Consider the following 26621-nt stretch of genomic DNA (forward strand, 5'->3'; position numbering starts at 1 on the left):
TAACTTGGCTCGACCTGTAGATGGTTATAATTCAAAATTTAATGTCATTTGTAATATTATTTTAAAATTTGAATTCATTTAATATTTGTATTAAATTTGACTAATTTAACTTCAAGTTAAGTAAATTACATTAGATATTTGGATTTGTTAAGTATCTAATTTTAACTGTAAAGAAAATTAAAATAAAATTTTTAAAATATTGAATATTACGAAAGGTTTGAAATACAAATCACGCTTGACAACTTGGTCATATTGGTCACTAATTGTTTTTTCTTAGTAAAATCGTCTCTTGTAATGAGTTAAGTTAAATTATTCCATCAATTTTGAAATCATGTCACAAAATAGCTTCTAAAATTAATAATGTTAAATTTTAATATTATATCGATGTGGGTCACTAAGGTGGTGACGGCGAAGGAGGGATTTAAACTCTAGTTTATAGAAAATTGGTGTGTTAATTTGAAGGGTCATTTTATGATGTGTTATTCAAGCTTAATAGGTAACTTGATGAAACGTGTCAAGTTCACATGTGAATCAAATTTGTCAAGTTTAGGAGTAACTTTAATCAAATGTGTGGCTCCTGGATTACCCACCCCTTCATTTATGGCTTCAAACAACTGATCTTCCATTTCTCTTCTTTCACGGGTCTTCCTTTGGATAAATATGAGCCCTCAGAAAAGTATCAACTATTCACTACTTTACCAAGCTTATCAATCTATTTACCCTCAACCTTAAAGATGCCCTGGTCAAATATAATACCTCCTCCTCACTTTCTCAACTTCCTCTTAGGCTTTCTTTCCTTCGTTATCCATCTCCGATGATGACCGCTTTTCTATCACCTTTTCAGCCTCTTTTTTTGGGTCTGTTTCCGATGGCCGCTTCTGTCGTTGTTTATTGCTTTCTTTCACCTTTTCCAGCTCTTTGTTTGGTTTCTTTTCCTTGTTATTGATCTCCCTTTTTTAACACATTGACGAAGAAATTCAACCTATTCAAACTTTGCTCATAAACCCTAACCCCACTTCATAGAATCTAACAAATTATCCTGAGGAACATAATGGGGTAGTCATAATTTATCATGAAAAATCAAGGTTAAAAGAAAAACCATACAAGTATACAGATAACGATGAAGTTCACCTACTGCATGCTTTATTACCTAAAAGATTAAGAATCTAAATTACATATGATAAACAGTTCTGTATTTGAATAAATTTACATCGACAAGACTACATATTGAAATAAAAAAGTAAATTAAATTTAACTGAATTCTCAAAGAAGCATTAAGATGTGCTTCCAAGAGTGCAGAGAGTGTCAATGGTGTTCTACAAAACATGGTTATTCATTGTAACACATGATCAACTCATCCATAAGCAATTATTCCATATAGCAAGCATCAATAGCCATTCCATGGATGCTGCAAAATATATGACGACATAAGTTGTAAAAGCTTGATACATGCTACTACTATTCTTCAAATGAACGACGCATCATGTGGTGGTTCGATCCATATGTTCTCAAACGGATCTTGCTCTCCCCAGTCATAACACTGTTTACGGGGATAGTATCTGCCGTCATCAAGTGAGTATGATATGCATCGCTTTCCAAAGAAACGAACTTTAGAGAAGTAGACAAAATTCCTCATTGTTCCCGGGAGATCGGTTCTTGAATGTGATGACAAGAAACTAGCAAACAGTGTCATACCGTTAAGGGTTTGCATTTCTTCCCATACCATTTCTGATTGATCGAGTTTAAATATAATGGGATTCTCAGTACAACAAGTATAGATAACTAAGACATCACCATTGTGCTCTGCCATAAATTTGCCCTTCCACCAATTTTTGGCAAAAAAGTTCTCGGGGCATCTCGGAGGAGGCACATGAAGAACATTCCAAGTATGCTCAAGCGGATCATAAACCCCTAACCAACCAGTGAGGCTAAGACAATAAAACATTCCACTGCAGAATACAATTTTGTTCCAAATGCTACTAACAAACGGCAACCGGTTCTGGTGATTAACAGTAGTCCACTCAGATGTCCCAGGATGACATGTGCTAATAGCGACAACAGTAGGACTGATGTGCTTAATTGTAAAAACCACACAGCTGGAATATGTTGGAGCACATGAGAAGGCAACCATCTGATATGTCAACTCAAATCTGGGAAGCTTAATCATCTCCCGAGTGAAGGGGTTAAAGAAGAACACACAATGATTTCTGGGTCGGTATAGCAACAACCAACCATCTTTAGTGTAACAAGCCCTGGATCCATGCAATTCTGATAGCTCGAGGGAGTAGGTTTTACGCACTGATGGATCGTAGAACTCATACAAGTTACCATATTTTGGAAAGTACATGAGCCACGGTGATTGGTTAATCACTCGGACAGAAATTGCAACCTTATTCCACCTCTTGCATACAGCAGAAGCTCGAACATTGTCTTCCAGTGTTAGGTAGGACATGATCAATTCCAAAAGTTCCCCAGGAAGATCAGACCATGTTTGAAGCTTCAAACTCTCCTCATCTTCAATTGGTTTTCTTTCATCCGCATTTATTGTTTCAGCTAACCTGTACAGATGAAAGGATAATTAATATTCAAACGCCATTATCAGCATTAAATTCTAAAAAGAAGTGATAAAAGGGTGGCATAGAAACCCAAAAAAGACCCTAAATTGCTCAAGCATGCCTACCACTTATCATGCTTTACACAAAAAATTCAAAATTCAATGCTTATTGTTTCTTAAACCTACAACTGATCAATTTTGTTTAAATAAAACATATTTATCTTCCATTCGTTACACTGTATGCTAAAATGGTATGGACACCTATAAAAGGTACTTATTTGATTTAACAATAGGAGTATAGGACACCTCCCATGTCCCAACCCCAGGGAGAAAATTCAAGCCAACAATCCAGTTAGGAATGAAACAACAAACACCAGTTGCCCTTGGTGCATAAGGAGTCACTGTATGAAACATGCAAAATGCTTCATATTCACATCCAATCTGATATTGCCTACCATTTTAAGTCACATTTCTACTAAAGAAAGTCATTTTTGTTGGTTAGACTAAAACAAAATTAACAAATAACAAACGCGCCATGATAAAAAATATTTTCTTCATAACCTTTTCTTTGATAAGAAAGAGGATAAGTAAGACCTCCGTAAATTTGACTATTCCAAATAACACAAAGATTGAACCCCATTTCAGAATCCTATATAAAACAAAATCAATTCCATTACGATTTCATGAAATGGAATTAATCTTAGTCAGAAGAACTTTGATACTTTCTGGAATCCTTAATGAAAAACTAAGACTGTTGGATAGCTGCCTATTGGTAGTACAAAAGCTCACTAAACAAAGTCGCAAATGGTGAAAGAACTTTAAACTTAGTACTTCATTTACAGTATTCTGTACGAAATGAGTGACATGATAACCTAACTTGTGGTAACAACGCAAAGACCCTTCCGTAGCAAACCTTTGGAACCCTTAACCTTGTGGTTCAAAAGACCCTACAAAAATTCAGTTTAGTGATCCAATCGAACTGAAGTCACGGTAGAGCTGAAATACCTCAAGATTGCATTCAATTCAACAATCTCCAAATTTTAAGCAGAAACTGTCTAGCATCAATAATCACAATGTTATGTATGATTAAATGACACTTGATGAAAACGCATAAATTCATCTAAATCCTAAAACCCTGAATTATTCCCAACATAGTCATAGTAAAAAAAAATCCAAATAATACCAGCTCAATAGTTTCAGATATGACCCAATTTTGCATAATTCAACAAGTGAATAACACACCTTATCTCGTATCAAGCCCCCAGAAGGCTCTAATTCCTAAAACTCAAATGACATTTCAATGAAACCCTAACCTAGGGGTTAAAAGTTTTAATTTTTTTATCAGAAAGAAACGCTAAAGTTATCAACATGTTGACTCAAACAAAACCCAGAAAAAAAAAACTTACAATTTAACCTTTCTTTTCTTCCTCCCAGCCATAAGCAGCCGAAAAAGACCGAAGTTTTAACCGAATAATCCCCGAAGGAAGTGATGTGTTAGAGAAAAAGAAGCAAAGAGAAATGTAAGTAAGCTTAAAGGGGTAGTGGGGAAAATGTGTTAGGGGAAGAATCAGATGTGGTTGATCCCTTAGTAATAATGAAAAGCGACAACCAAGCATGGCTTACCACGTCATCTGATTGGTGTTAAGATTGAGTTTGCTTAGATAAGGTGGCGTGTGTTTATTGATTAATTTGATGAGAAAGAAGAATGGAAGATGTATGGAGTATTACGGAAAAGAGAAAGTGACGGCAAAAGGCTTTTGATTTCATTTGGTCAAAGTTGAGAAGGCTAAATATTGATGACATTATGAGATACACATGTTTACATATACCGAAAGGCCCTTCGTTGTATTAAAGGATTTTTAGAGGATTCAAAAGCATTTTCATATTTTGAGTCTAAAAATATATATTTAAAGAAGATTTTTAGAAGAAAACTTTGAATTTATAATATCTTTTGAGAAGTTATTATACGATTTATTAATATTTTTTAAGAGACTCACATGACTTATTAAAATTAAATTTATCGTTATTCATTTAGTCTCTCATTTACCTGTAATCACTATATCCCTATACTTGCACTAATATTAAGAAAGTAAAAATCTTCGACCAAGATCGAAAGAAATGATGCAACTACTTCATACTTCTCTACATGCTCATGAAAATAAACAACAATAATATCGATCAATAGTCGATTTCTTACTAGTTATATATGTTCTTTTAAATTAAAAAGATAAACAATATATAACCATCGCGATCTATTTAGTCCCCTTAAGGCCTCAACCATACATACACGTATTATGTCTATTATTCAAATGTCACCCTTGGGATAATAAGATCTTTTGAGCCCCTCAGCTCTTCCTTAAACTCCAAATCCATGGATATGTGACGTTGAAGCATTTTGATATGGTGGGATTCAATGATGGATCTCACGGTGTTGCATGCATTCTTCAAACGTCTTTGGAATCCCTCTCAATGTTATATAGTGTATATCTCTACTGCTGCCATTGAGTCCTGGAATTGGTCCAAATTATTCTCTTGATTTGTTCTTCCTCCTCGGACAACTCTTTCTCGTATAAAGCAACAGCCTATGGATCGAGTAAAGGGCTTTGACGAAACACAACCCAAGACTGTGTTTTTTTAGGGGGGGGGATTTTCTTTTGTTTTCAAGGACAAACACAGGGCTTTCAATGGTAACCGTTGGGCCCAACGCTCGATTTTTCGAACATGGATTTACAATTTTGGGCTTAGATCATGAGAGTTCTTTTCATGTAATTATTTTTTTGGAAATATTTTTATGTAATTATGTTTTGACTTAGGGATAATAATTTTATCCATATGGTAAATTTATATTGAAAATTTGACTTTAATTTTAAATTGTGTCAGTTTACCCTTAAGCTCATTTAATTGTGTCAAAATTTTTAAGTGTGGACATAACAATTCATAATGTCAATGTGATAATCCGTGTATGAATGATGAAATGATAGCAACTTAATTAATTTTTTGAAGGAGTTTAAGGGCGTAATTGATTTTCATTAAAACTTTAAGGGTATAATTGATTTCAATTGAAAGTTCATGGGCTAATCTAATCTTTAAGCAAAAAAAAATTATCAAAATTTTAAATATATAAAAAATATTATACATTTTAAAAATATATTAAAAATTAAAATATATAAAATTAAGTAAAATTTAAAAATCAATAATTATAAAATAATAAATTTTAAAAATATTATTAAAATAATAATTTTTTTAAATATTATCATTAGAAATGAAAAGGTTTTTAATCTCTCTCATCAATATGAGTCTCTTATTATAACTTGAACATATTTTTAACAGAATAAATCTTGCATTAGAGTAATAACATTAAAATTATTAAAATTATAGATTTATTATATAAAATTATTACAGCTCAATGCTATAATTCAAGTTAACCAAGGTTTAATTCTAGAATTGTATCAATTGAAAGTTAAGTATATAAAGGATACACTACCTAAAGTTAAATGTTCTCTAATGTAGTTTACCCTAAATATTATTAACCACAATAAATTGAATTTAACATTCTAAATTATACATCGAATATTTGAATCCTCTAAAATTTGGATGACTAAAGTCTTTAGAAATAAAGATTTTTTCGATTATGCAATCCGCAATCGTATTCAAATATTCAGATTCTCATCCGCATAAATAATATAGATTCAAATAATGAATACTTGAAGGTATTTTTATGTATCCACACCGAATCTGCAACGAATAATAATTTTATGTTAGACAAAATATTAATTCGAAAAATAAAATAATAGTAAATAAAATAAATATTATTATTGAACCAAACAAAGTAAAATAAGTACAAAATTAAAAAAGAGGAACATAAATGTTTGCTCGTGTAGACATGGAATTAGATGAACAGAATTACATATATAAGAAGAATTTTTATTTATGCATGTATAAACCGATGTTTTTAAAACCGAACCGGATATTGAACCGGTGAAGGTACTGGTTCAACCGCGGTTGAATCATATTTTATATAAAATAATATTTTTTTTTAAAATTTTACATAATATTCAAAGCAATATTAATATATATGTAACACTTTTTTTTTAAGTTTACAATATTAAAATGTATAAAAATATCACAAGTCATAACATATATAAATTAAAAACCATAAAATCAAGTGAAACAAAATGATTCAAATCAACTACAACATAATATTTAAGGTAAAACATATTAAATAATAAATATAATTATATAACTATAATCAAAAAAATAAAATTGGGGCTTAAAAAAATCATAACAAATGATGTCATTTGGTTTAATTTTTTTTTTAAAAAAACAGTCTCACATGGCTAAGAAACATAGAAGAACATCCCAAAAGTTTAAAGAGTAAAAATATGAGAACAAAACAATCTCACATGGCTAAGAAACATAGAAGAGCATCCCAACTTACTTCTATAAATAATAGAGGTAATTTGACATTCAAAATCATGGAGCCTTTTGGTGAGCATAGAGCGAACTATTCTTTCGCTTCAATTGAGCTCAAATTTTAGGCTTCAATCAAACTTCCAATTTTTTTTTTTGAGTTCGAGCCTTTTCGAGTTCAAGTTTTAATATTATATTTCGAGTTTGAGTTGAACTTGATAATTTTTAGCTCGTGAGTTTTTGAGTTGAATTGAGCTTACTTTTAAAGTTTTTGAGTTCGAGTCGAGCTCAACAATACTCGAATTTGACTTGGCTCGTTGAACAAACGACGTTGTTTGGTTTAATTTTTTTTTAAAGAAAAAAAGTGAACCGGTGGTTCAAATCGGTTTTGCCGGTTTTCAGCCGGTTCACCCCGGTTTTACCGGTTTTTAGCCGGTTCATTGCCAGACCGGTTTTGTAAGGTAACCAGACCGGACAAGCCATCGGTTCACAGTTCAACCGAATGAACCGGCCGGTCCGGTTTTGATAACCATGGTATAAACAGTTTCTTTGAGACATATTTGTCTTCTCCTCAATGCTTTGAGTAACGATGAATGTCGGTCTCCGAGGATACAACAACAATAAGCACAATAATAGTGAATAGTCAAACACAATCTTACATTTCTCTATCATATGACAGAAAACAAGTTTAAATGTTAAGACCATTTGATGAAGAGACTTGACATTTGATGAATAGAATTGTTAAAATGCTAATAGATATTGAATGGATGCAACATTAAATGAAAAATTAATAAGTCTATTCACCAAATATCATGACTTATTATTAATAAATATATTCATCGAGTGACATGATTTATTATTAACACCAATATCATTCAATTAATTCATTATTTTCCTAACACTCTAATATTAAATCTAAATACTATCTCAAACTACTTATTTAAATCCATAATTTAAATTATTGATGTCTAACTATATATATATATATATATATATATTACAGATAGAAAGAGGCATGATTGAAAGGTTTAATGCAAGGAAGTAAGACATATGCATGAATTTGATGGATGTTTCTGTTTCTATGTAGAGGTTGAAGCAACAAGAAAAGACACATCACATGGCTACATTGCTCCTCAATTTATTTCACATTTAATGACAATTAATTAGTTTTCATTCTTCCATGCATGCCCATTTTTTAACATAATGTTCACTGTTTACAAAGGTCAAGATCAAGAATATGCCAATATCCTCTCATCTTTATCCAAATATATATGAAATATCATTAATTTATTGAATGGTATTAGTGATAGAAAGAATTATTATTTTTATTAGAAGTTTCAAATTTAAATAATTATGTCTATAAACATGTGAATAACTAGGAAAGATTCTAAACGAATATATATATATATATATATGAAAGGCCATCCACAGGAAATTCATGTTTAATCTGCTCCATTTTGACATATTGACATAATATATATGTATATATATAGTAAAATTATGACATAGTTCGGTGCCTGTCATTGCATAGAATATGTAAGAGGGACTGTCAAGAAAATTATACCCTAAAAACAAAGTCCACTTATTGTTTGATTAATAATTTATATCCAACTTTTGGGATGATATTATGATATGTATAGAATAATCTGAAACATTGATGGAAAATACATTTTGTCCATATTTACCTATATCCTTAATTGCACCAAACATGAAGCTATTAAATTCAAAGTACAATCTCTTTTTATCTAATGAATGAACACCATTCATACGCTTCTCATTATTTGTTTCAGTCCCAATTACTTTTTCTGTTTTTATTTACAACCATTATAAGTAGAGAAATTACAAGTTTTAACATCATTTGAGATATGTTTAAAGTTAATTTTAGCTCTTAATATTATTTTTTTGGAAGGTTCTAGTGTTCTGTTAGGGATAAGTATTCGATCGAGTCGAGTAAAATTTTTTGAGTTGGCTGAGTTGACAAATTATATTTTATAACTCAAGTTTAATTTAAATTTTTTCCGAGTCGAGTTTTCGTTTAAATTTAATTATAAATATTTATAATGTTATGATACTAAATTTAAATGAATTTCTATAACTGTATACGATATATAAATATCTGTTCATATTTTTTATTTATAATATACATTTATCTTGTAGAGTTTTTAAAATATATAAATAAATGTTAATTTTTAAAGAAAAATCGTTTGATTATGTTATTTATTAATCAAGATTATTAAGTTTACAGCGAAAATGATACGCTAGGTTGAATTCAATACCACATGGGCAGACCATATTTGTTAGCTCTTTTTACCGGACTATATTACTTTGGGGTTGTCGCAACCGTCTTTCGGTTTGGGCTCCGGAATTGGGCTTCGACTTGGATTAAACGAATTGGAGTCGCCACCGACCATTTTAAAACGGATTTAGGTAGGTCGGATACCATCTTACCTGATCTGCGTTTTACCAGAAGTGAATCGGGTTCGGGAGTCGGTTACGGTCAAGGAAGGATTAGCACCCTTGAACCATCCTTTCGGTACCAATTAATTTGCCGGTTGTCTTGATTGCGAAGAATTAAAAATTTAAATTAAAATTTAAATTACTCGATTCGAATTGCTTACCTTTGATCGGTTGAAAATTACCACTGAAAATGTCGAAAAATGTTAGATGATAAAATAATAATTAAACATTAAATAAATAAATAACAAAACAATAGAATAATAAAATAAAAAAAAATCGAAATTGAATAAATAAAAAAAAGGGTCAAAAATAATAATAAAAAAATGATGTTAATTAGTGACCATAATAAAATTTGCATAAAACCTTGGGCCAGATTTGGAAATATATAACTTAGGGACTAAAATATAAGCGTAACAAATTAAAATTCCAAATTAAAATACCGAAAAATAAAATTTAGTGACCAAATTACAAATATGACAGAACCTGATGGCCGAGGACCGAGTTTACCCGTGAGAAAAATACATAAATGCCCCCAACTGAAACTACGTCGTTTCATCAGCAGTATAAAAGGCCCATGAGAGAGTAAAATAACGTCAAAACCTCTCATTTGCTCCTGGGCTCCCTCTCTCTTCAAATGAGAGAACAGAGATTCTCTCTGCGTTCTCTCTACCCTACCCCACCGGTGTAGCCCCGGCTGCCGCTCTCAGTCGCTCTGGCCGCCGCTCTCAGTCGCTTCGGCGGCCGGGCCAACCCAAATCCTCACCAAACACTCTCTAACCATTCTAAACACAAATCCGAGCCCCAATCACCCAAAATCGGGTCCCCTCGGCGTAGATCTGGTAAAAAAAGCTTCGGCCTTTTACCTTTTCGTAAAAAACCTTTCGTTTTTCCGATGCTTCGACGATCTGGGTCTTTTGGCCTTGGTCGTTGCTTTGATGTTTGTGTTGTCTGACTTGGGTTTGGTTGGTTTTGTGTTTGGTTATTTTGGGTTGTTTTTAGGTTTTTGATGTACTGTTGACTCGATGGAGTCTTGTTTGGTTACTGTGCTTGTTGGTTCTCTCGTGAGTTCAGTGATGGTTGATGTTTTTGACCGTGTTGGTCATGTGGTTCAATGATTCTGGTTTTCTGTGGATGATCTGTTGTGGTACCGATGATGGTCTGTTGTTTCTCGACCTACCGTTATGTACTCTCCGTTTGGTTCTGTGTCCTCCCCCCTGTCGGCCTCACCGGGGCTTTTTATAGCCCCGGTGTTGGTTGTTTGGCTCCCGAAAATAACGGGATGTGGGTTGTTGCTTGTTCCGATCTTCCAGTTCATGGTACGGCCGCCTCGGGATGGTTCAGTCCCGTTGGTGCGGCCGGAATGTGCGCTGGGCGTTGACTGCTTGGCTCCATGCCTCTGGAACCTCCTATGCGGCGCTGTGACAAGGCTGATGTTAGGGTTGTGAAAACCCTAAACCTAACCGGGCTGGATCAGGCCCAATGTTGGACCCTGGACTTGGACAGATCTTAGACATGTACCCTGCACAAAAATAAATGAGAAATAAATAAATTAAAAATAAAAATAAATAATAATAATAATATATATATATAAACGTTTTCAAAAACATATAATATATAAATTTTTAAAATGTTTTTTAAAAAACTATATATTATATATATTTTCAAAATGGTTTTTAAAAATTATAGTATATATTATATATATTTTAAAACGTTTTCAAAAACTATATATTATATAATTTTCAAAAAATATATTTTCAAAATGGTTTTTTAAAAATTATATATTATATAAATGTTTTCATAACGTTTTCAAAAGTATATATTATATATATTTTAAAAACGTTTTCAAAAACTATATATTATATAATTTTCAAAAATATTTTAAAAACTATATAATATACATATTTTCAAAAATGTTTTAAACTATATATTATATATGTATTTTCAAAAACAATTTGCAAACTGTATAATATATATGTGTATATATGTATAAAATAAAAAATATGGACGGAAATTAGTGTCTACAGCTGCCCCTCTTTGTCCTTTTTCGTGGAACGAAAAATAGGACAAAGATAAAAAGACACAAATTTTCGTTCAGTGGGGTTGAAGAAAAACCCCCTGTCGGATTGAGCTGCGGATGACCCCTCCGTCGTGAAGTCAAGTCAATCTTGAAATGATATGGAATTGAATCGGAATGCGACTTCTTATTGCCCAATTGTAGTCAACCTCAGTCTTTTCCTCAGTTTAAGGACCTTGGTTAAAAATTCGGCTGGAAAATATTTCTTTGACTTCACCATCTGGCTTGACAAGCCCTCGAGCTGAATAAAATCGAACTCGAAAAGTCTTTGTTGACAAATAGCTTTTCTCGACTTAAGCTATGTTGCTGGAAAACGATTTTTTATCACTGAGGCACAGTTAACCCAGGTCTTCTTCTGGACTTGAAAATCTCGATTACAGCCGGACAGTAGTGTGATTCTGATTAGAATCGAACTCGACAGTTTTATCGACAGATAGCCCTTCTTGCATTGAGCTATTCTGTAAGCTTGATTTGCCTCTGAGTTGAATATAATCGAACTCGAAGGTCTTTAGCAGATAGCCCTTCTCGACTTAAGCTATGCTGCAAATGATGTGCCTTGGAGCTGAGCGTAGTCGAACTCGAAGGTCTTTTGGTCACAGATAACCCTTCTAGCCTTGAGTTATGCTGTAAATGATGTGCCCTCGAAGCCGAGTGTAATCGAACTCGGGGGTCTTCGGCAGATAGCCCTTCTCGACTTAAGCTATGCTGCAAATGATGTGCCTTGGAGCTGAGCGTAGTCGAACTCGAAGGTCTTTTGGTCACAGATAACCCTTCTTGCCTTGAGTTATGCTGTAAATGATGTGCCCTCGAAGCTGAGTGTAATCGAACTCGGGGGTCTTTGGCAGATAGCCCTTCTCGACTTAAGTTATACTGCAAATGATGTGCCTTCGAAGCTGAACGTAGTCGAACTCGAGGGTCTTTGGTGACAGATAACCCTTCTAGCCTTGAGTTATGCTGTAAATGATATGCCCTTGAAGCTGAGTGTAATCGAACTTAAGGGTCTTTAGTTGGCAGATAACCCTTCTTGACTTAAGTTATACTGCAAATGATGTGCCTTCGAAGCTGAACGTAGTCGAACTCGAGGGTCTTTGGCAGATAGCCCTTCTTGACTTAAGCTATTCTGCAAATGATGTGCCTTGGAGCTGAGAGTAGTCGAACTCAAAGGTCTTTGGTGACAGATAACCCTTCTAGCCTTGAGTTATGCTGTAAATGATATGCCCTTGAAGCTGAGTGTAATCGAACTTAAGGGTCTTTAGTTGGCAGATAACCCTTCTCGACTTAAGTTATGCTGCAAATGATGTGCCTTGGAGCTGAGCGTAGTCGAACTCAAAGGTCTTTTGTTAGCAGATAACCCTTCTTGACTTAAGTTATACTGCAAATGATGTGCCTTCGAAGCTGAACGTAGTCGAACTCGAGGGTCTTTGGCAGATAGCCCTTCTCGACTTAAGCTATTCTGCAAATGATGTGCCTGGGAGCTGAGCGTAGTCGAACTCGAAGGTCTTGGCGGGCAGATAGCCCTTCTGGCCTTGAGCTAAGCTGCAAATAGTTTGTTTAAAAATGGCTTCCCTTTACGGGTCAAAAACGATCATGATTCTTCAGGTGGTTCCCCTAAGCTGGTCTGGGAAAACCTACTGATAAATTCTGACAGCCGGATATCTTCCGTCGTGGAATTGAAATCTGGCTTGAAAGTGTTAACTGAAAACATGTTGCTCATTGTTGAGTTGAGCTGAACTGAATTTGATCTGAATTGGTTCTCGAACCCATCTGAAATTGGTTCTGAGATCTGTATATATGTAAAGTCGATTGAGGTGTAGCTTCTTGCTGCTGAGTTACACCATTGTTCTTTAAAGGTGCCTGCAAGTCGAGTAGCCTTCATCCTGAAGTCGAAGCTTGACTCTGAAAGCTGCAAAATTATGCATGCTAAAATGATGGATGTGATGCACCTAGGTATGTCTAAGATGCATGCAATCATGAATGAATTATGATTTATTTCTTGGATGGAGTCTCGTGCTTTGTCTGCCAATCTGGTCCTTGGAATCGATCGTGCCCCATTTGCTTCTCGAGCTTGGGTTTTACAGACATTTCATATCCGAGATTGTTCTGTTTGAAAATGTTTTTCTCATTTTTCTTGTTTCAGGAGAGAAAATGATAAAAATGCTGTAAAATATTATTCGCAATTGAATCAAATTATAAACGTGAGTTCAAAGAATATCAAAGGAATCAATAGCTCTTTTAACGTTTTCAGAGTTACAGCTCTTTGACAAATGTTCAAATGGATGAGTTGGCTTTAGTCTGGCCTCCTTTCTAAGGTTTTGGTAAAAAAATGTCATTTTTTTGAAATATCGAACCATACTTTGGCATTTCGATTAGGCACGGACAAAATGATGCAACTAACTTAATCAATTACTAGGCCTTCTATTTCGGTTCTCCGAAATCTTTCATTTGTTCAAGTTTTGTAGGCTCCTCTAACAAAGGTAGTGCAGAAACATCAGTCTAAAAATGAAATTCTTGGGTGCTCGTGTGTAGTTGACTATAACAGGTGTTCCTTAAATCCCTTAGTCCATTTCACCGAAAATTTCTTGCTTAGATAAATTTGATTTAACTTGTCATTATCTGGCTAGCTGAATCCATAAAGCCGGGGTATTTAACCAATTGCCTTAGAGGGACAACTTAATATTATAATCACTCTTATCAAGTTAACTGAAGGGTTCATCTCATCACAGAGTCTTTAGCCTGACAAGAGCAGTGGAGCAAACACCGAATTGCCAAGTGTCCGAGCAATGTCATGGTTTGAACGTAATCTACTCATAAGGCCAGGGCTTTCAAGTTTCCTCTATAACCAATTGCCTTAGCGGAATAGCTCAGTTTTTACAGATTTAATTTCTTAAGATTGTCAAGAAGAACCTGTTATAGCCTAGGTATTTGTTGAAAGTCAAAAATTTCATCTTTAGAGTTCAATTTTCAAGCAACTGACCTAAACTGGATTCACCTACTCGACTCTTTCATTTGTAAAGATCATCATCGTCATTGAACGTCTTAAATAAAAAACATAGTAATTGTCATATGCAAATGATGCCCCGTGTTGTCCGCATCCTACGAAAGGAAAAGGGTATATTGGTTAATTCCAAGAGTGGGGTATGGTGTTTGAGGGTATATTCTGGATAAGGTCAAAGTCCTTGTTTTAAATCATGTTACTTCGTCAAAGATTCGTAACTTTGAACCGTTTACAGAGTTTCTTAATTCAAATAATATGCAAAGAATTACAAATTTGCAAATATGATCCATTGCTTAACATTTGATTAAAATGTTCTTACAAAAACTTGAGAAAAAAAATGGAAGAAAAACAAAGTCAAACAGAATGCCTCAAATGATGAAATGATATTCCTCACTTGGATGCCTCCAAGTTGTTGAAGTCGATCCAGTTCTGGTTACGCATCTTTTGTACGACCCTCTTAAATGCGTAACAGTTCTCAATTGTGTGCCCTGGGACTCCGCCGTGATATTCACAATACGCATTCTCGTCATACCACTTGGGGTATGGGGGCTTCATGGGTTCTACTGGATATGGTGACACCACATGGGTGTCAAGAAGTTGCTGGTAAAGCTCTTTGTAGGTCATGGGAATAGGGTTGAAATGTTCCCTTTCCCTCCTGGACTCTTGTTTAGAAGTACCTAACGGTACAGCCGCAGTTGATTTTGGGCTGGAGATTGTAACACCTTTGCTGGAGTGTTTGATGTTGTTAACCTCTCCATCCTTCTCCCTCATAGGAGGCTTCTTACTGGCTTCCCCATCCTTAATCTTGCCTTGCTTTATGGCCGACTCAATCATTTCTCCGGCCATAACCAAGTCTGAAAAGCTTCCTGATGTGATCGCCACCAGATGCCCGAAGTATGGAGCCTTCAGAGTCTGCACGAAAAGTTTCCGAGTTTCCTTTTCATCTAACGGTGGATGAACTTGTACAGCCAAGTCCCTCCATTTTTGTGCGTACTGCCTGAAACTCTCGTTATGCTTCTTTTCCATGTTTTGTAGCATAACTCGATCTGGCCTTATATCATTGTTATGCTTGTATTGTTCCAGAAATGACTTGGCCAGGTCCTTCCAGGTCTTGATATTTGATCGGCTGAGCTGGTTGTACCACCGAATGGATGAGCCCGACAGACTATCCTGAAAACAGTGGATCAGGAGTTGGTCGTTTCCTCCATATCCTGTCATCTTTCGGCAGAACATGGTGATGTGAGCGGATTGGCAACTATTCCCGTCAAACTTCTCGAACTCCGGGGACTTAAATTTCGGGGGAAGAACCAAGTCCGGGACTAGACTAAGTTCCGTTGCATCGATTTCATGGTAGTCACGGTCTCCTTTGACTATATTCATTTGGTCCTCCAATTGTTTGATTTTTTCCTCCATCTTCCTCGCTTTTTCCTCTTCATCCAAATCCGGTACATGGTAATAACCCGGATTGTTCCTAGGGTTAAATACAGAGGACAAGGGCTTTGATTTTGCAGCAGATGAGTCCCCTCGAAGTTCTGGTAAGATTTCAGGTGAGATAACCACTTGTGGGGTAGGTTGTATAGTTACCCCTTCCGATGAACCTGCCCCAGGCGCACTGGTCTGTTGTAGGCCAATTAACTTGGCAACGATCTGATTAACCAAGGACTCTTGGTTCTTTGTGATTGTTTCTAGAGTATTTTGACTGTTCTGGTTTATTTTGTCTTCTAGCTCCTTTTGTAGTTTTAACATATTCTCCTCGATTTGTGTAATTCTGGCTTCCATCCTCTTCTTCTTCAAACGAGTGTTATGTGGATGAGGTGTGTCCAATACTTGAGGCGGTGTATCCAGTATTTACTCCTTTTGATGAGACATGTATATATTAGTTAATGTGAATGCAAAGAAAATAACAAAATGCCAAGAAAATAAGAAATGCAAAATGTCTAAATATGTGATGCATGAAATGTCCGAGGCATTGATCCAAAAAATGTGCCTGTTATTCTGAATAACCCTTATTGGTGACAAAAGTGTTACGTCTGAAGAGATAAAAAAAAACTCTTTTTGATGGTACAAATCTTGTACATCTTCTGACAAGTTAATTCGTCTTTTTCACTAGTTGAATATCCTGTCGCACCATCCCGGCTCCTTTGGCTAAAATGTGCAAATAATGAGATGCTTGCCCCAAAAAAAAAAAAGATCTCGAAGGACTGCATCTTCGACTTTCACTTTCTACCGAGCTTGTTTCTAACGAAAGTGTCATTGGAGCCTTCCATCGAGAGAAATAATCCGAAGCTTGCCTCTTGAATTCGTCAGTAATGGCATCCAGCTCAGCTAGTGTTTCACCATCTTGTTCTTGTAGTTTTCGAAAGGAGCGACCGGGTCAGTGACCTTTTCCTCGTATTGCCCCTGCAACTTTACCTTTGAGTATTCTTTGCCCATGGTTGGACTTCTGAGTTTTTTTTTATCTCTTTGTATTATAACCCATTTGTCCATTAATGCAGATTATTCATGTTTAACAAACACATTTTTGGTGGATCAACACATCGTTTTAAATGATGCAAACGATGAACACAAAATAAAAGAGAACAAAAAATAAAAGGGTTAGTGAGGTAAATCAAAACAATAATAAAAATGAAAAAATCCTACCCCACATGATATCTACCCCACATGCTTTAATTCCTACCCGGACATGATCTCTATCCCGCATGCTAATTTCAAACAAATCCTAACCGCATATTTGTTTAGTTCGCATGTTTTGAGCAGAAAATAAAGTAGGAAATAAAACAGCCTAGGGTTTGGAATGAGGTTTTGGGGTGGGCTCTAATTCCCTGCACTCTCCCGGTTTAGGTTCTAAAAAGGTACTCGAGTTCTCCTTGTCGGTGCCCCCTTGGGCTTACCAGACCCTTAGTCCTAAACCCATCACAGGCTTGTGTGGACTAAGTTAAACTCGAGGGGACACATTCCCTTATGCCCGCACGGTGAATAAATTCACACGAAGACATATAGTATATGAATCCCGAAGGCTACTTGCTAGGCATATGCGGTGAATAAATTCACACGAATGCGTCGCTTTCACCCCCACTTAAAAGGGTTTGGAGCTCGGGTATAGAGCCAGAGATGAAAACTTTTAAAAAATCTGAAACCATTGAAAAAAATGTCAGTACAACTATTTATTTGAAAAAATAATCAAAGGTAAATAATCCGAATCAAATAAATAAATTAAAATTTAAATTTACCATTTTCGCACAAAAAGACAACCGAAAATTAATTCTGGCCTGACTCACTTACCTGTCCCCAGCGGAGTCGCCAAGCTGTCGCAACCGTCTTTCGGTTTGGGCCCCGGAATTGGGCTTCGACTTGGATTAAACGAATTGGAGTCGCCACCGACCATTTTAAAACGGATTTAGGTAGGTCGGATACCATCTTACCTGATCTGCGTTTTACCAGAAGTGAATCGGGTTCGGGAGTCGGTTACGGTCAATGAAGGATTAACACCCTTGAACCATCCTGTCGGTACCAATTAATTTGCCGGTTGTCTTGATTGCGAAGAATTAAAAATTAAAATTAAAATTTAAATTACTCGATTCGAATTGCTTACCTTTGATCGGTTGAAAATTACCACTGAAAACGTCGAAAAATGTTAGATGATAAAATAATAATTAAACATTAAATAAATAAATAACAAAACAATAGAATAATAAAATAAAAAAAATCGAAATTGAATAAATAAAAAAAGGGTTAAAAATAATAATAAAAAAATGATGTTAATTAGTGACCAAAATAAAATTTGCATAAAACCTTGGGCCAGATTCGGAAATATATAACTTAGGGACTAAAATATAAGCGTAACAAATTAAAATTCCAAATTAAAATACCGAAAAATAAAATTTAGTGACCAAATTACAAATATGACAGAACCTGATAGCCGAGGACCGAGTTTACCCGTGAGAAAAATACATAAATGCCCCCCAACTGAAACTACGTCGTTTCATCAGCAGTATAAAAGGCCCATGAGAGAGTAAAATAACGTCAAAACCTCTCATTTGCTCCTGGGCTCCCTCTCTCTTCAAATGAGAGAACAGAGATTCTCTCTGCGTTCTCTCTACCCTACCCCACCGGTGTAGCCCCGGCCGCCGCTCTCAGTCGCTCTGGCCGCCGCTCTCAGTCGCTTCGGCGGCCGGGCCAACCCAAATCCTCACCAAACACTCTCTAACCATTCTAAAAACAAATCCGAGCCCCAATCACCCAAAATCGGGTCCCCTCGGCGTAGATCTGGTAAAAAAAGCTTCGGCCTTTTTACCTTTTCGTAAAAAACCTTTCGTTTTTCCGATGCTTTGACGATCTGGGTCTTTTGGCCTTGGTCGTTGCTTTGATGTTTGTGTTGTTTGACTTGGGTTTGGTTGGTTTTGTGTTTGGTTATTTTGGGTTGTTTTAGGTTTTTGATGTACTGTTGACTCGATGGAGTCTTGTTTGGTTACTGTGCTTGTTGGTTCTCTCGTGAGTTCAGTGATGGTTGATGTTTTTGACCGTGTTGGTCATGTGGTTCAATGATTCTGGTTTTCTGTGGATGATCTGTTGTGGTACCGATGATGGTCTGTTGTTTCTCGACCTACCGTTATGTACTCTCCGTTTGGTTCTGTGTCCTCCCCCCTGTCGGCCTCACCGGGGGCTTTTTATAGCCCCGGTGTTGGTTGTTTGGCTCCCGAAAATAACGGGATGTGGGTTGTTGCTTGTTCCGATCTTCCAGTTCATGGTACCGGCCGCCTCAGGATGGTTCAGTCCCGTTGGTGCGGCCGAAATGTGCGCTGGGCGTTGACTGCTTGGCTCCATGCTTCTGGAACCTCCTATGCGGCACTGTGACAAGGCTGATGTTAGGGTTGTGAAAACCCTAAACCTAACCGGGCTGGATCAAGCCCAATGTTGGACCCTGGACTTGGACAGATCTTAGACATGGACCCTGCACAAAAATAAATGAGAAATAAATAAATTAAAAATAAAAATAAATAATAATAATATATATATATAAACGTTTTCAAAAACATATAATATATAAATTTTTAAAATGTTTTTTTTTAAAAACTATATATTATATATATTTTCAAAATGGTTTTTAAAAATTATAGTATATATTATATATATTTTAAAACGTTTTCAAAAACTATATATTATATATTTTCAAAAAATATATTTTCAAAATGGTTTTTTAAAAATTATATATTATATAAATGTTTTCATAACGTTTTCAAAAGTATATATTATATATATTTTAAAAACGTTTTCAAAAACTATATATTATATAATTTTCAAAAATATTTTAAAAACTATATAATATACATATTTTCAAAAATGTTTTAAACTATATATTATATATGTATTTTCAAAAACAATTTGCAAACTGTATAATATATATGTGTATATATGTATAAAATAAAAAATATGGACGGAAATTAGTGTCTACAGGGGTTATATTAATTACTACTTCTTTATCTTATCTTTAATTATCTTAGGTTTAAATTTATTAATTTTTGAAATTTAGTTATTACTATATATACACACACATATTATTTAGCTTAATAATATAAGGAATAGATCTAAAGTTAAAATATATTTCAAGTCTATGCATTTTTCATATATTTGGAGTCTAGTACATTTATTTCTATTTTTAAAAAATTAAAATTTAAATCTAAAAATAATATTATTAAAATTTATGTTAAATTTATCTTTTACAATACCATTTTTAATTATATAATTACCAAAAAAAATCTGATTATCAATTTTTTATATTAAATTTAAATCCATCCGAATGAGAATAACTCATATTTTTTGTTTCAAAATTCCAATCACCAAATAATAATAATAAAAATTAATAAGATTAGATCTTATAAAACAAATAAGGGTAAATTACAATTTTACTCTCCCAGCTTTACTCTCTCTTAATTCCACTCACTGTACGTTCAATTTTTTAAACTTACTTATTGAGCTTTGATATTGCTCTTATTTTGATTATTTTGTTGTTAATTATTTAACAGCGTTATGACATGACACACGACATCATTTTGAAAAAAAATAAATTTATATTAAAATGACGACGTTTTGCATCTATATAAAAACTCAAAATTCTCTTCATTTTGTTTCTTTTCTTCTCTTCCCCTTCTTCTTCTTTATTCTTGCCATTGACTCTCAAGCTATTTAAGTTTCGACCACCTTTTATCGCAATTGACCATCGTGATAGCCATCGTCGATCATCGTTGACAATGACCTAAAAGCCCAATTTTTTTTCACTAAACCCGAATCCGATCCGAAACAATAAAAAATATTATTTTTATTTAATAAAAACAGTGATTTAATTGAAAAATAATATATATATATGAATATTATTGTAATTATTCCTAAATATATAATGTAAAATTATAATTTTTCGGGTCGGGTCGGATATTTTTCACCATAAACCCGAACCCGACCCAATCTGATTTTTTTTTTAAAAACCCGACCAGATCGAGTCGAGTCAAAACTCGTCGAATTCGAGTCCCATGCCTATTTCTAAAATAAAATAAGAAAAAATAAAATTAAATTCAGTGAGTAAATTTATAATGTTCTCAACAAATAAATGCAGTGAGTGGTGAACAATGGTTGAAAATTCTCCCTTCAAATATCAATTTCTGGCTCTCTATTCTCCGCAATAAAATGAAGTTGCCTTCGTAAATAGATTTTCTCCAAAACTTCCTCTCTTTCCTTTTCTAGGTTTAAGCCTCCGTATAATGCGACAGGGCAATTTGGAAACCCTCGTTTCCGCCTTTGACAACAAAATTGTCTGCGAGACAATAACAAACACTGAAGGAGACTCCTCCGACGGCCGCATCCACACGGCGGAGAAGCCTCTCGAAGAAGAAATCCCACCGGATTTCCCGCCAGAATCGTTTTTGCTATCAAAAGACGCCGAGCTCGATTGGGTCGACAGCTACGCTTTTTACGAACGGAAAAACTCGCAGAAACGGAACTCTTTTTCCAACTCCACAAATCTTAATCCTAATCCGAACTTAGTTCCCAATTCTCAACGCTTTTCTTTAAGGAAATCTAAACCTTCCATCCTCGGATTACCGAAACCGCATAAATCTTGCTTCGTGGACACAAAGAACAGGAAGAATACCAAGCCTGAAAATTCTAGATTGTTTCCTAAACGGTCCGGCTCGGTTAAATTGGATCCGCCCGTCTTCGAACCATCTTCCCCTAAGGTTTCTTGCATGGGAAGAGTGAGATCGAAACGAGACCGGAACCGCCGATTTAAAAAGAACCGCCAAAAATCAGCCGGAGTCGAAACAGTTAAAAACAAAACAACAAGAACGGGGAGCGGTTTCTTTTCGAGTTTTCGTGCCATATTTGGGTGCAGTGGTAAAGCACGTGAACCTCACACTCTTCCAGAAACGGTGTCGTCGCCAGGGGACAGTAGCATCAGGTCCCGATTGCCGGCGGATGCAGGCGACTCCACATTAAGTTCAGAGACTGAAATTGCGGAGACTGGACCGGTCAATATAGGTGGAATGAAGCGGTTCGTATCTGGTAGGAGATCCGAACCAGCTTGCTTAGTTTGTGGTGAGCCATAGGAAAGGGTCTGCAGTCGTGGTGGGTAACTTGTAGGTCCCACCTGGTGCTTAAAATATCTCCGGTGGTGACGTGGAAGGATTTGCCGACGCTTTGTGGAGGTAAAAACACAACATAATTTTTCCAATTTCCACGTTTTATTGAAAATTTGATTTGGTTTTATAGTTTTGTAGATAGATTTTGGATTGTTTGTAACTATAATAGAACTTCAAAACAACCGTGTGTAGTTAATACTCGTTATCAAATTTTCTAGGCATTTAATGTTGTTTTTACTCATAGTATTGAAGATAATAATAATAATAAAAAGACTGAAACTAATGAATTCGTATTTAATTTTTTCAGTACTATTCTCAATCATTTGTTGAATTTATTTTTAAAAATCATTTCTATGTTTTTATCCACTCATTGGTAATGTGGTTTATATACATTCAATAGAGAACCTTTTGTAATATATTTTAGGATAAATTATATATTTAATCTTTTACCTATTTTTACAGTTGTATTTTGGTCACCTAATTATATTTTTAAAATCATATTAAATGTTACATTTTGATCACATGTCGTTAAAAAATTAATTATAATATTGATATGTCATCATAAGATAATATAAAAAGACGAAAATTATTATGTCAACAATTCTATTTATTTTTTAAAGACGGTTGAATTAAACAAAATCAAAACATAAGTAAGGTGACTAAATATGTAGTTTATCCTATGTTTTATATCTGCAGGAGGGGTTGAGTTGAGGCTTCATGTTTTAAAGTGGGTTTAAATTTTACATAGTCTCCGCATGCTAAGTATTCAAAATCTCCCTCCATATGCAGAAATTGTTGACTGTAACGGTGGATGGTTTATAATGTTTGACTAGTTTAGTGTCACTTTGATATTATTAACTCTAAAAATCACTAATTTTCTTCCTTTGATACAAATCTTTGTATAGAGTAATAGTTTATTGAGCATAGGTAGCTTTCAAGTACTCCACTATTTCTGCACTTTCAAACATCTGCACCCCTGTGTTCGGATCTTCCAAAAAAGGTACCTGCCAACCAATTTCCTCCTCCAAATTACTACCTACTTTTCTAGATATGCAAATTTGTTCAGAAAAGCATTGTATTACCTGAAAATGTCCAACTCTCTCATACAGGATCTGCCGTTTTGGGCTGCCTCGAGCACAACTGATAGATGACAAAAATAATAAATCAGTACCGTCTCTTGGTGCTTAAATGAATACATATAAAGGGTATGCCAATCCATCAACGTGGAAATATTTCCACCATTGCAAATGAAAAAATGAAGATGATCATGGTTAATACTGCAAGGAAACTTAGTAGGCAAGACATGCTTGATGTATCTCAAGTTATTCACACATCTGAAGCTGAATATTTGGCATGTGCATAAACTTTTTTTTTTAACCAAAGCATTGATCGAGCAAACATGCATATGTTGTTAAAATTAGAGTTCAAGTAAACACTGATTTTTCATGGACCATTAACATATGTTTAAAGATGACGGTTTTAATAAAATCTAGCAGCTTAGGAATTTACCTGCGTTGAATGTGTGGTAACTCTAATTCTACCAGCACTTCTCGCACGATCTTACAGAATGGAGAACCCTTAGAGGAAAATAAAAGTAATTTAACTTTTGTTACATGAAAATGTAGTTCCCATGCATTTAGATAAGGAACTAAATCACCATTCATACATATATTAAAAAATTAATAGAAAAATACCTCATATGCCCATATCTCGAGTGGCTTAGGAGGCAATTTTGATGGGGTGTAGGAATTTCCCTGCTTAACGTAAGTTCGTATTTAGGGTGTTTCCAGAAAGCAGCAAATTTAGAATAATTTCTTTGACAAATAAGCATGTTAATGATGCAAAAAAATTTGGCAAATAATTCCGGACATCTTCAAAACGTAATAAAATATGAATTTAATATCCGTCTCACCCTTCCCATTCGACCAATCATTGCAAATCCTGCTGTCAATGTCTGCAACACCAACAAAAGAAAAAAAATATTGAACATTTCACAGAGAGACAAAATCTATTATAAGAAAGTTTACCAACCGTCAATAGACCAAGTGATAGCATGAAAGGAACACTTCCATCACCTAAAACACAAAAGAACACACAGATCAATCGGGGGATATGGCATACTAAGTTACTAAGAAACAAAAACGTAAGCTTAAAATTTCGAGACATCTTATATATAAACCAGCCTAGAGGAGGAAGTAATCAAGACATGTTGCACAAGTAACTCAACCTAGAAGAAGTATCGAAACAGACTTTATAGAAGACCACTCGGAAAAGAAAAACAGAAAGCAACTACACGAACACGATACACCAATATAAAAACAGACTACAATTGTGTATCGAACATAGATACATCCACAAATATGATCCATTGATCAACCAAGAAATAGAAGAAACACAACCGTAGTGTATAGATGTAACCACACATACCATATGTTTCGACTAGATACTTTATTATTTCATCTGATTCATACATGGCAATGCCCGTATTTGGATCCACCTGAAACCAGAAACAAATGTTCCAAGTTGAACTCCCACTTTACATCACAATTTTTAATGCCAATTCAATGGCTGTTTAAATACAAACATAAGTGCAAATCTCAAGCACCAAACCAGGGGTAAAGGTGAAGGCTAATATAAGGAAAAAAAGTCCTTGAACTTTACCTTTTCTTGTAATTAAGCCCTTACGCTCTTATTACGTCCAAATAACGCCTTACCCTTTAATTGAAGGTTAAGAGTTTATTTGGGTACAATAAAAGAACAAGGTCTTACTTCAAAGAATGGTGAAATTTAGGGGTTCATATGTATTATTTTAGCCAATGGTAAACTAAGAAAGAGGATGTGGAGCAGAAGAAAGAAATAGCATCCAACCATGTAGGGGAACTGCTGCTTTCCGCCCATCTCATCAACCTTGGGACGAAAATTTGGACCATTTTTGGGGCATGGATAAAACAGAACATCGAGATCCAAAACTGCAACAATTTCCCTAACCTGTACATTAGTAAAACGTCAATCTAAAACATGAAGTTCGCCGATTATGATTTCAGTAATATGTTAAGTGGAACACGCCGGAGTTTTATCATGAACCTTTCATCATGCTTGGTGATCTAGTTCCAACTAAAGACTTATTAGGAAAATTCGAGAAGCATAGTTTAATACAAGTCTCATTTGGGGAAGTATAGGTATCCGCAATTAGAACCATGATCCCTGTTATCTTCCGGTCATATTAAACGGTATGTTTATTGTTGGATGCGATTGAAGTTGAAAAAGACTAATAGAAGCAGATTATTAACTACCTTTCGACAAAATGGACAACTGGAGTAGCAGGCAGTCCGCATCATCCATTATTTTACAGAAAAAAAAGAACACACAAGAGTCAATCTTCATAACTCATAAGAATAGAAACATGAAAAACCAGTGTTTAGAATAAAGGGTAAAAAGGTTATCCACAGGGGAAAACAAACAAATGGGAATTAAGCAGTAAGTACCCTTCAAACTCATATATCTCAATAGGTTTCTCTGGACGAGGGCCTATCTTTGATGTCTCTTTTACCTTAGAGCCTGTTAAATAAGCCTATCATCAGATCAACACTGAGCTATTAAATTTGAAACTGTTTAGACAAAATGAAAGCCTTGCTTCGCGATCAAAATTCAGACTCCGATCAGATGTTTGACAAAATGTTGCCGAGAAATAAGGAAATGAAACCAAAGAAAAATTAATCCATACCTCTTAATTCTAAAGAATATTGTCCAGGTGGAATTTCATTCTCAGAAACAATAGATGCGGAATAGCTGCCACAGATACAAGATAGTTAGTTATCTAATAGTCCAATCCAATGCCATTGACATGAATCATTAAGTGAAGTGCCACAAATACAGCCTACAAGAATTTTTTGCTTGTAAACGTTGATTACAACAAAATTTCAGTTAAGTAATTCAACTTGATAATCTTCAATCTTATTCGTTCATATCTAAAAGCCGACATTTACAACTATTTCAAATTCATCCCAATTCCCACATAAATAATTCATTCCATTTGGTATCAACCCACCAATAAAATAAACAAACAAATGGAGAAATGAAAAGAAGGGATAATACCCAGAAACAAAAACACCCGTTCCAAACCGGAAGAACAAGGCAAGAGCTGCCCCAGCAATTTCCCAAGTCTTGTCTGGTCTAACAGCAAACCGCTTTGGCTCTGGCGCCTTGAAGTCCGGAGGAGGAGCAAACGTTGTTGCTGCCGACGAAGAAGAAGAAACGGAGCCTGGGATTTCTTCTTCCTTGGTACTGGTTTGGGAATTTGAGGACTCTAAGGAGGCTTTAATGGAAATGAAAGGCGCCCTTGATTGTTTACGCAAGGGGGATGGCGAGAAAAGCGGAATTCGGGGGATGTTAACGTTGAAAACTCCCACCACCATGTTGTTTTTCAGTGTAAGGTCTTCGTTTGCAGTTCGTGTTTCCAAGAGAAATCAATTACGTTTTTTTCCCCTTTTTTGTGGGGTGGAA

General features: G+C 35.0%; 3 protein-coding genes across 5 annotated transcripts; 1 reads left to right on the plus strand and 2 right to left on the minus strand.

The window, feature by feature from the left end:
- Window positions 1-1310: 1310 nt before the first annotated feature.
- LOC120200781 (F-box/kelch-repeat protein At1g57790-like) lies at window positions 1311-4078 on the minus strand. 3 transcript variants are annotated; one of them, XM_039201532.1, is made up of 3 exons: window positions 3961-4066; window positions 3432-3501; window positions 1311-2558 (listed from the first exon to the last, which is right to left on the minus strand). In XM_039201532.1, exon 3 carries the CDS (start codon window positions 2450-2452, stop codon window positions 1466-1468), a length of 987 nt encoding a protein of 328 aa, XP_039057463.1. In that variant the 5' UTR covers window positions 2453-2558; window positions 3432-3501; window positions 3961-4066; the 3' UTR covers window positions 1311-1465. The 3 variants fall into 3 exon arrangements, with proteins under 3 accessions (XP_039057463.1, XP_039057461.1, XP_039057464.1); XM_039201530.1 differs by lacking the exon at window positions 3432-3501 and having other exon boundaries at window positions 3961-4078; XM_039201533.1 differs by lacking the exon at window positions 3432-3501 and having other exon boundaries at window positions 3969-4070.
- A 17110-nt stretch (window positions 4079-21188) lies between these two features.
- Window positions 21189-22234, plus strand: LOC120200838. Its single transcript, XM_039201587.1, has one exon. The coding sequence runs from the start codon at window positions 21243-21245 to the stop codon at window positions 22083-22085; it is 843 nt and encodes a 280-aa protein (XP_039057518.1). The 5' UTR covers window positions 21189-21242; the 3' UTR covers window positions 22086-22234.
- A 717-nt stretch (window positions 22235-22951) lies between these two features.
- Window positions 22952-26621, minus strand: LOC120200839. Its single transcript, XM_039201588.1, has 12 exons — window positions 26214-26621; window positions 25843-25907; window positions 25604-25676; window positions 25412-25430; window positions 24987-25106; window positions 24546-24615; window positions 24150-24193; window positions 24031-24072; window positions 23813-23872; window positions 23628-23695; window positions 23201-23258; window positions 22952-23122 (listed from the first exon to the last, which is right to left on the minus strand). Exons 1-12 carry the CDS (start codon window positions 26531-26533, stop codon window positions 23033-23035), a joined length of 1029 nt encoding a protein of 342 aa, XP_039057519.1. The 5' UTR covers window positions 26534-26621; the 3' UTR covers window positions 22952-23032.

Source organism: Hibiscus syriacus, unplaced genomic scaffold (genome assembly GCF_006381635.1).
Source record: "Hibiscus syriacus cultivar Baekdansim isolate YM2019G1 unplaced genomic scaffold, ASM638163v2 tig00006570_pilon, whole genome shotgun sequence".
NCBI lineage: Eukaryota > Viridiplantae > Streptophyta > Magnoliopsida > Malvales > Malvaceae > Hibiscus > Hibiscus syriacus.

What these genes read in the sequence shown, in the direction of transcription:
- LOC120200838 (XM_039201587.1), top strand. Translation starts at nt 21,243, where the DNA reads ATGCGACAGGGCAATTTGGAAACCCTCGTTTCCGCCTTTGACAACAAA.
- LOC120200781 (XM_039201530.1), bottom strand. Translation starts at nt 3,992, where the DNA reads ATGGCTGGGAGGAAGAAAAGAAAGGTTAAATT. An exon ending in AAGAAAAGAAAGGTTAAATT is followed by an intron (nt 2,559 to 3,960) that starts GTAAGTTTTTTT and finishes TCATCTGTACAG; the next exon opens with GTTAGCTGAAACAATAAATG.
- LOC120200839 (XM_039201588.1), bottom strand. Translation starts at nt 26,533, where the DNA reads ATGGTGGTGGGAGTTTTCAACGTTAACATCCCCCGAATTCCGCTTTTC. An exon ending in ATATTCTTTAGAATTAAGAG is followed by an intron (nt 25,677 to 25,842) that starts GTATGGATTAAT and finishes CTTATTTAACAG; the next exon opens with GCTCTAAGGTAAAAGAGACA. An exon ending in AGAGAGTTGGACATTTTCAG is followed by an intron (nt 23,123 to 23,200) that starts GTAATACAATGC and finishes ATTGGTTGGCAG; the next exon opens with GTACCTTTTTTGGAAGATCC.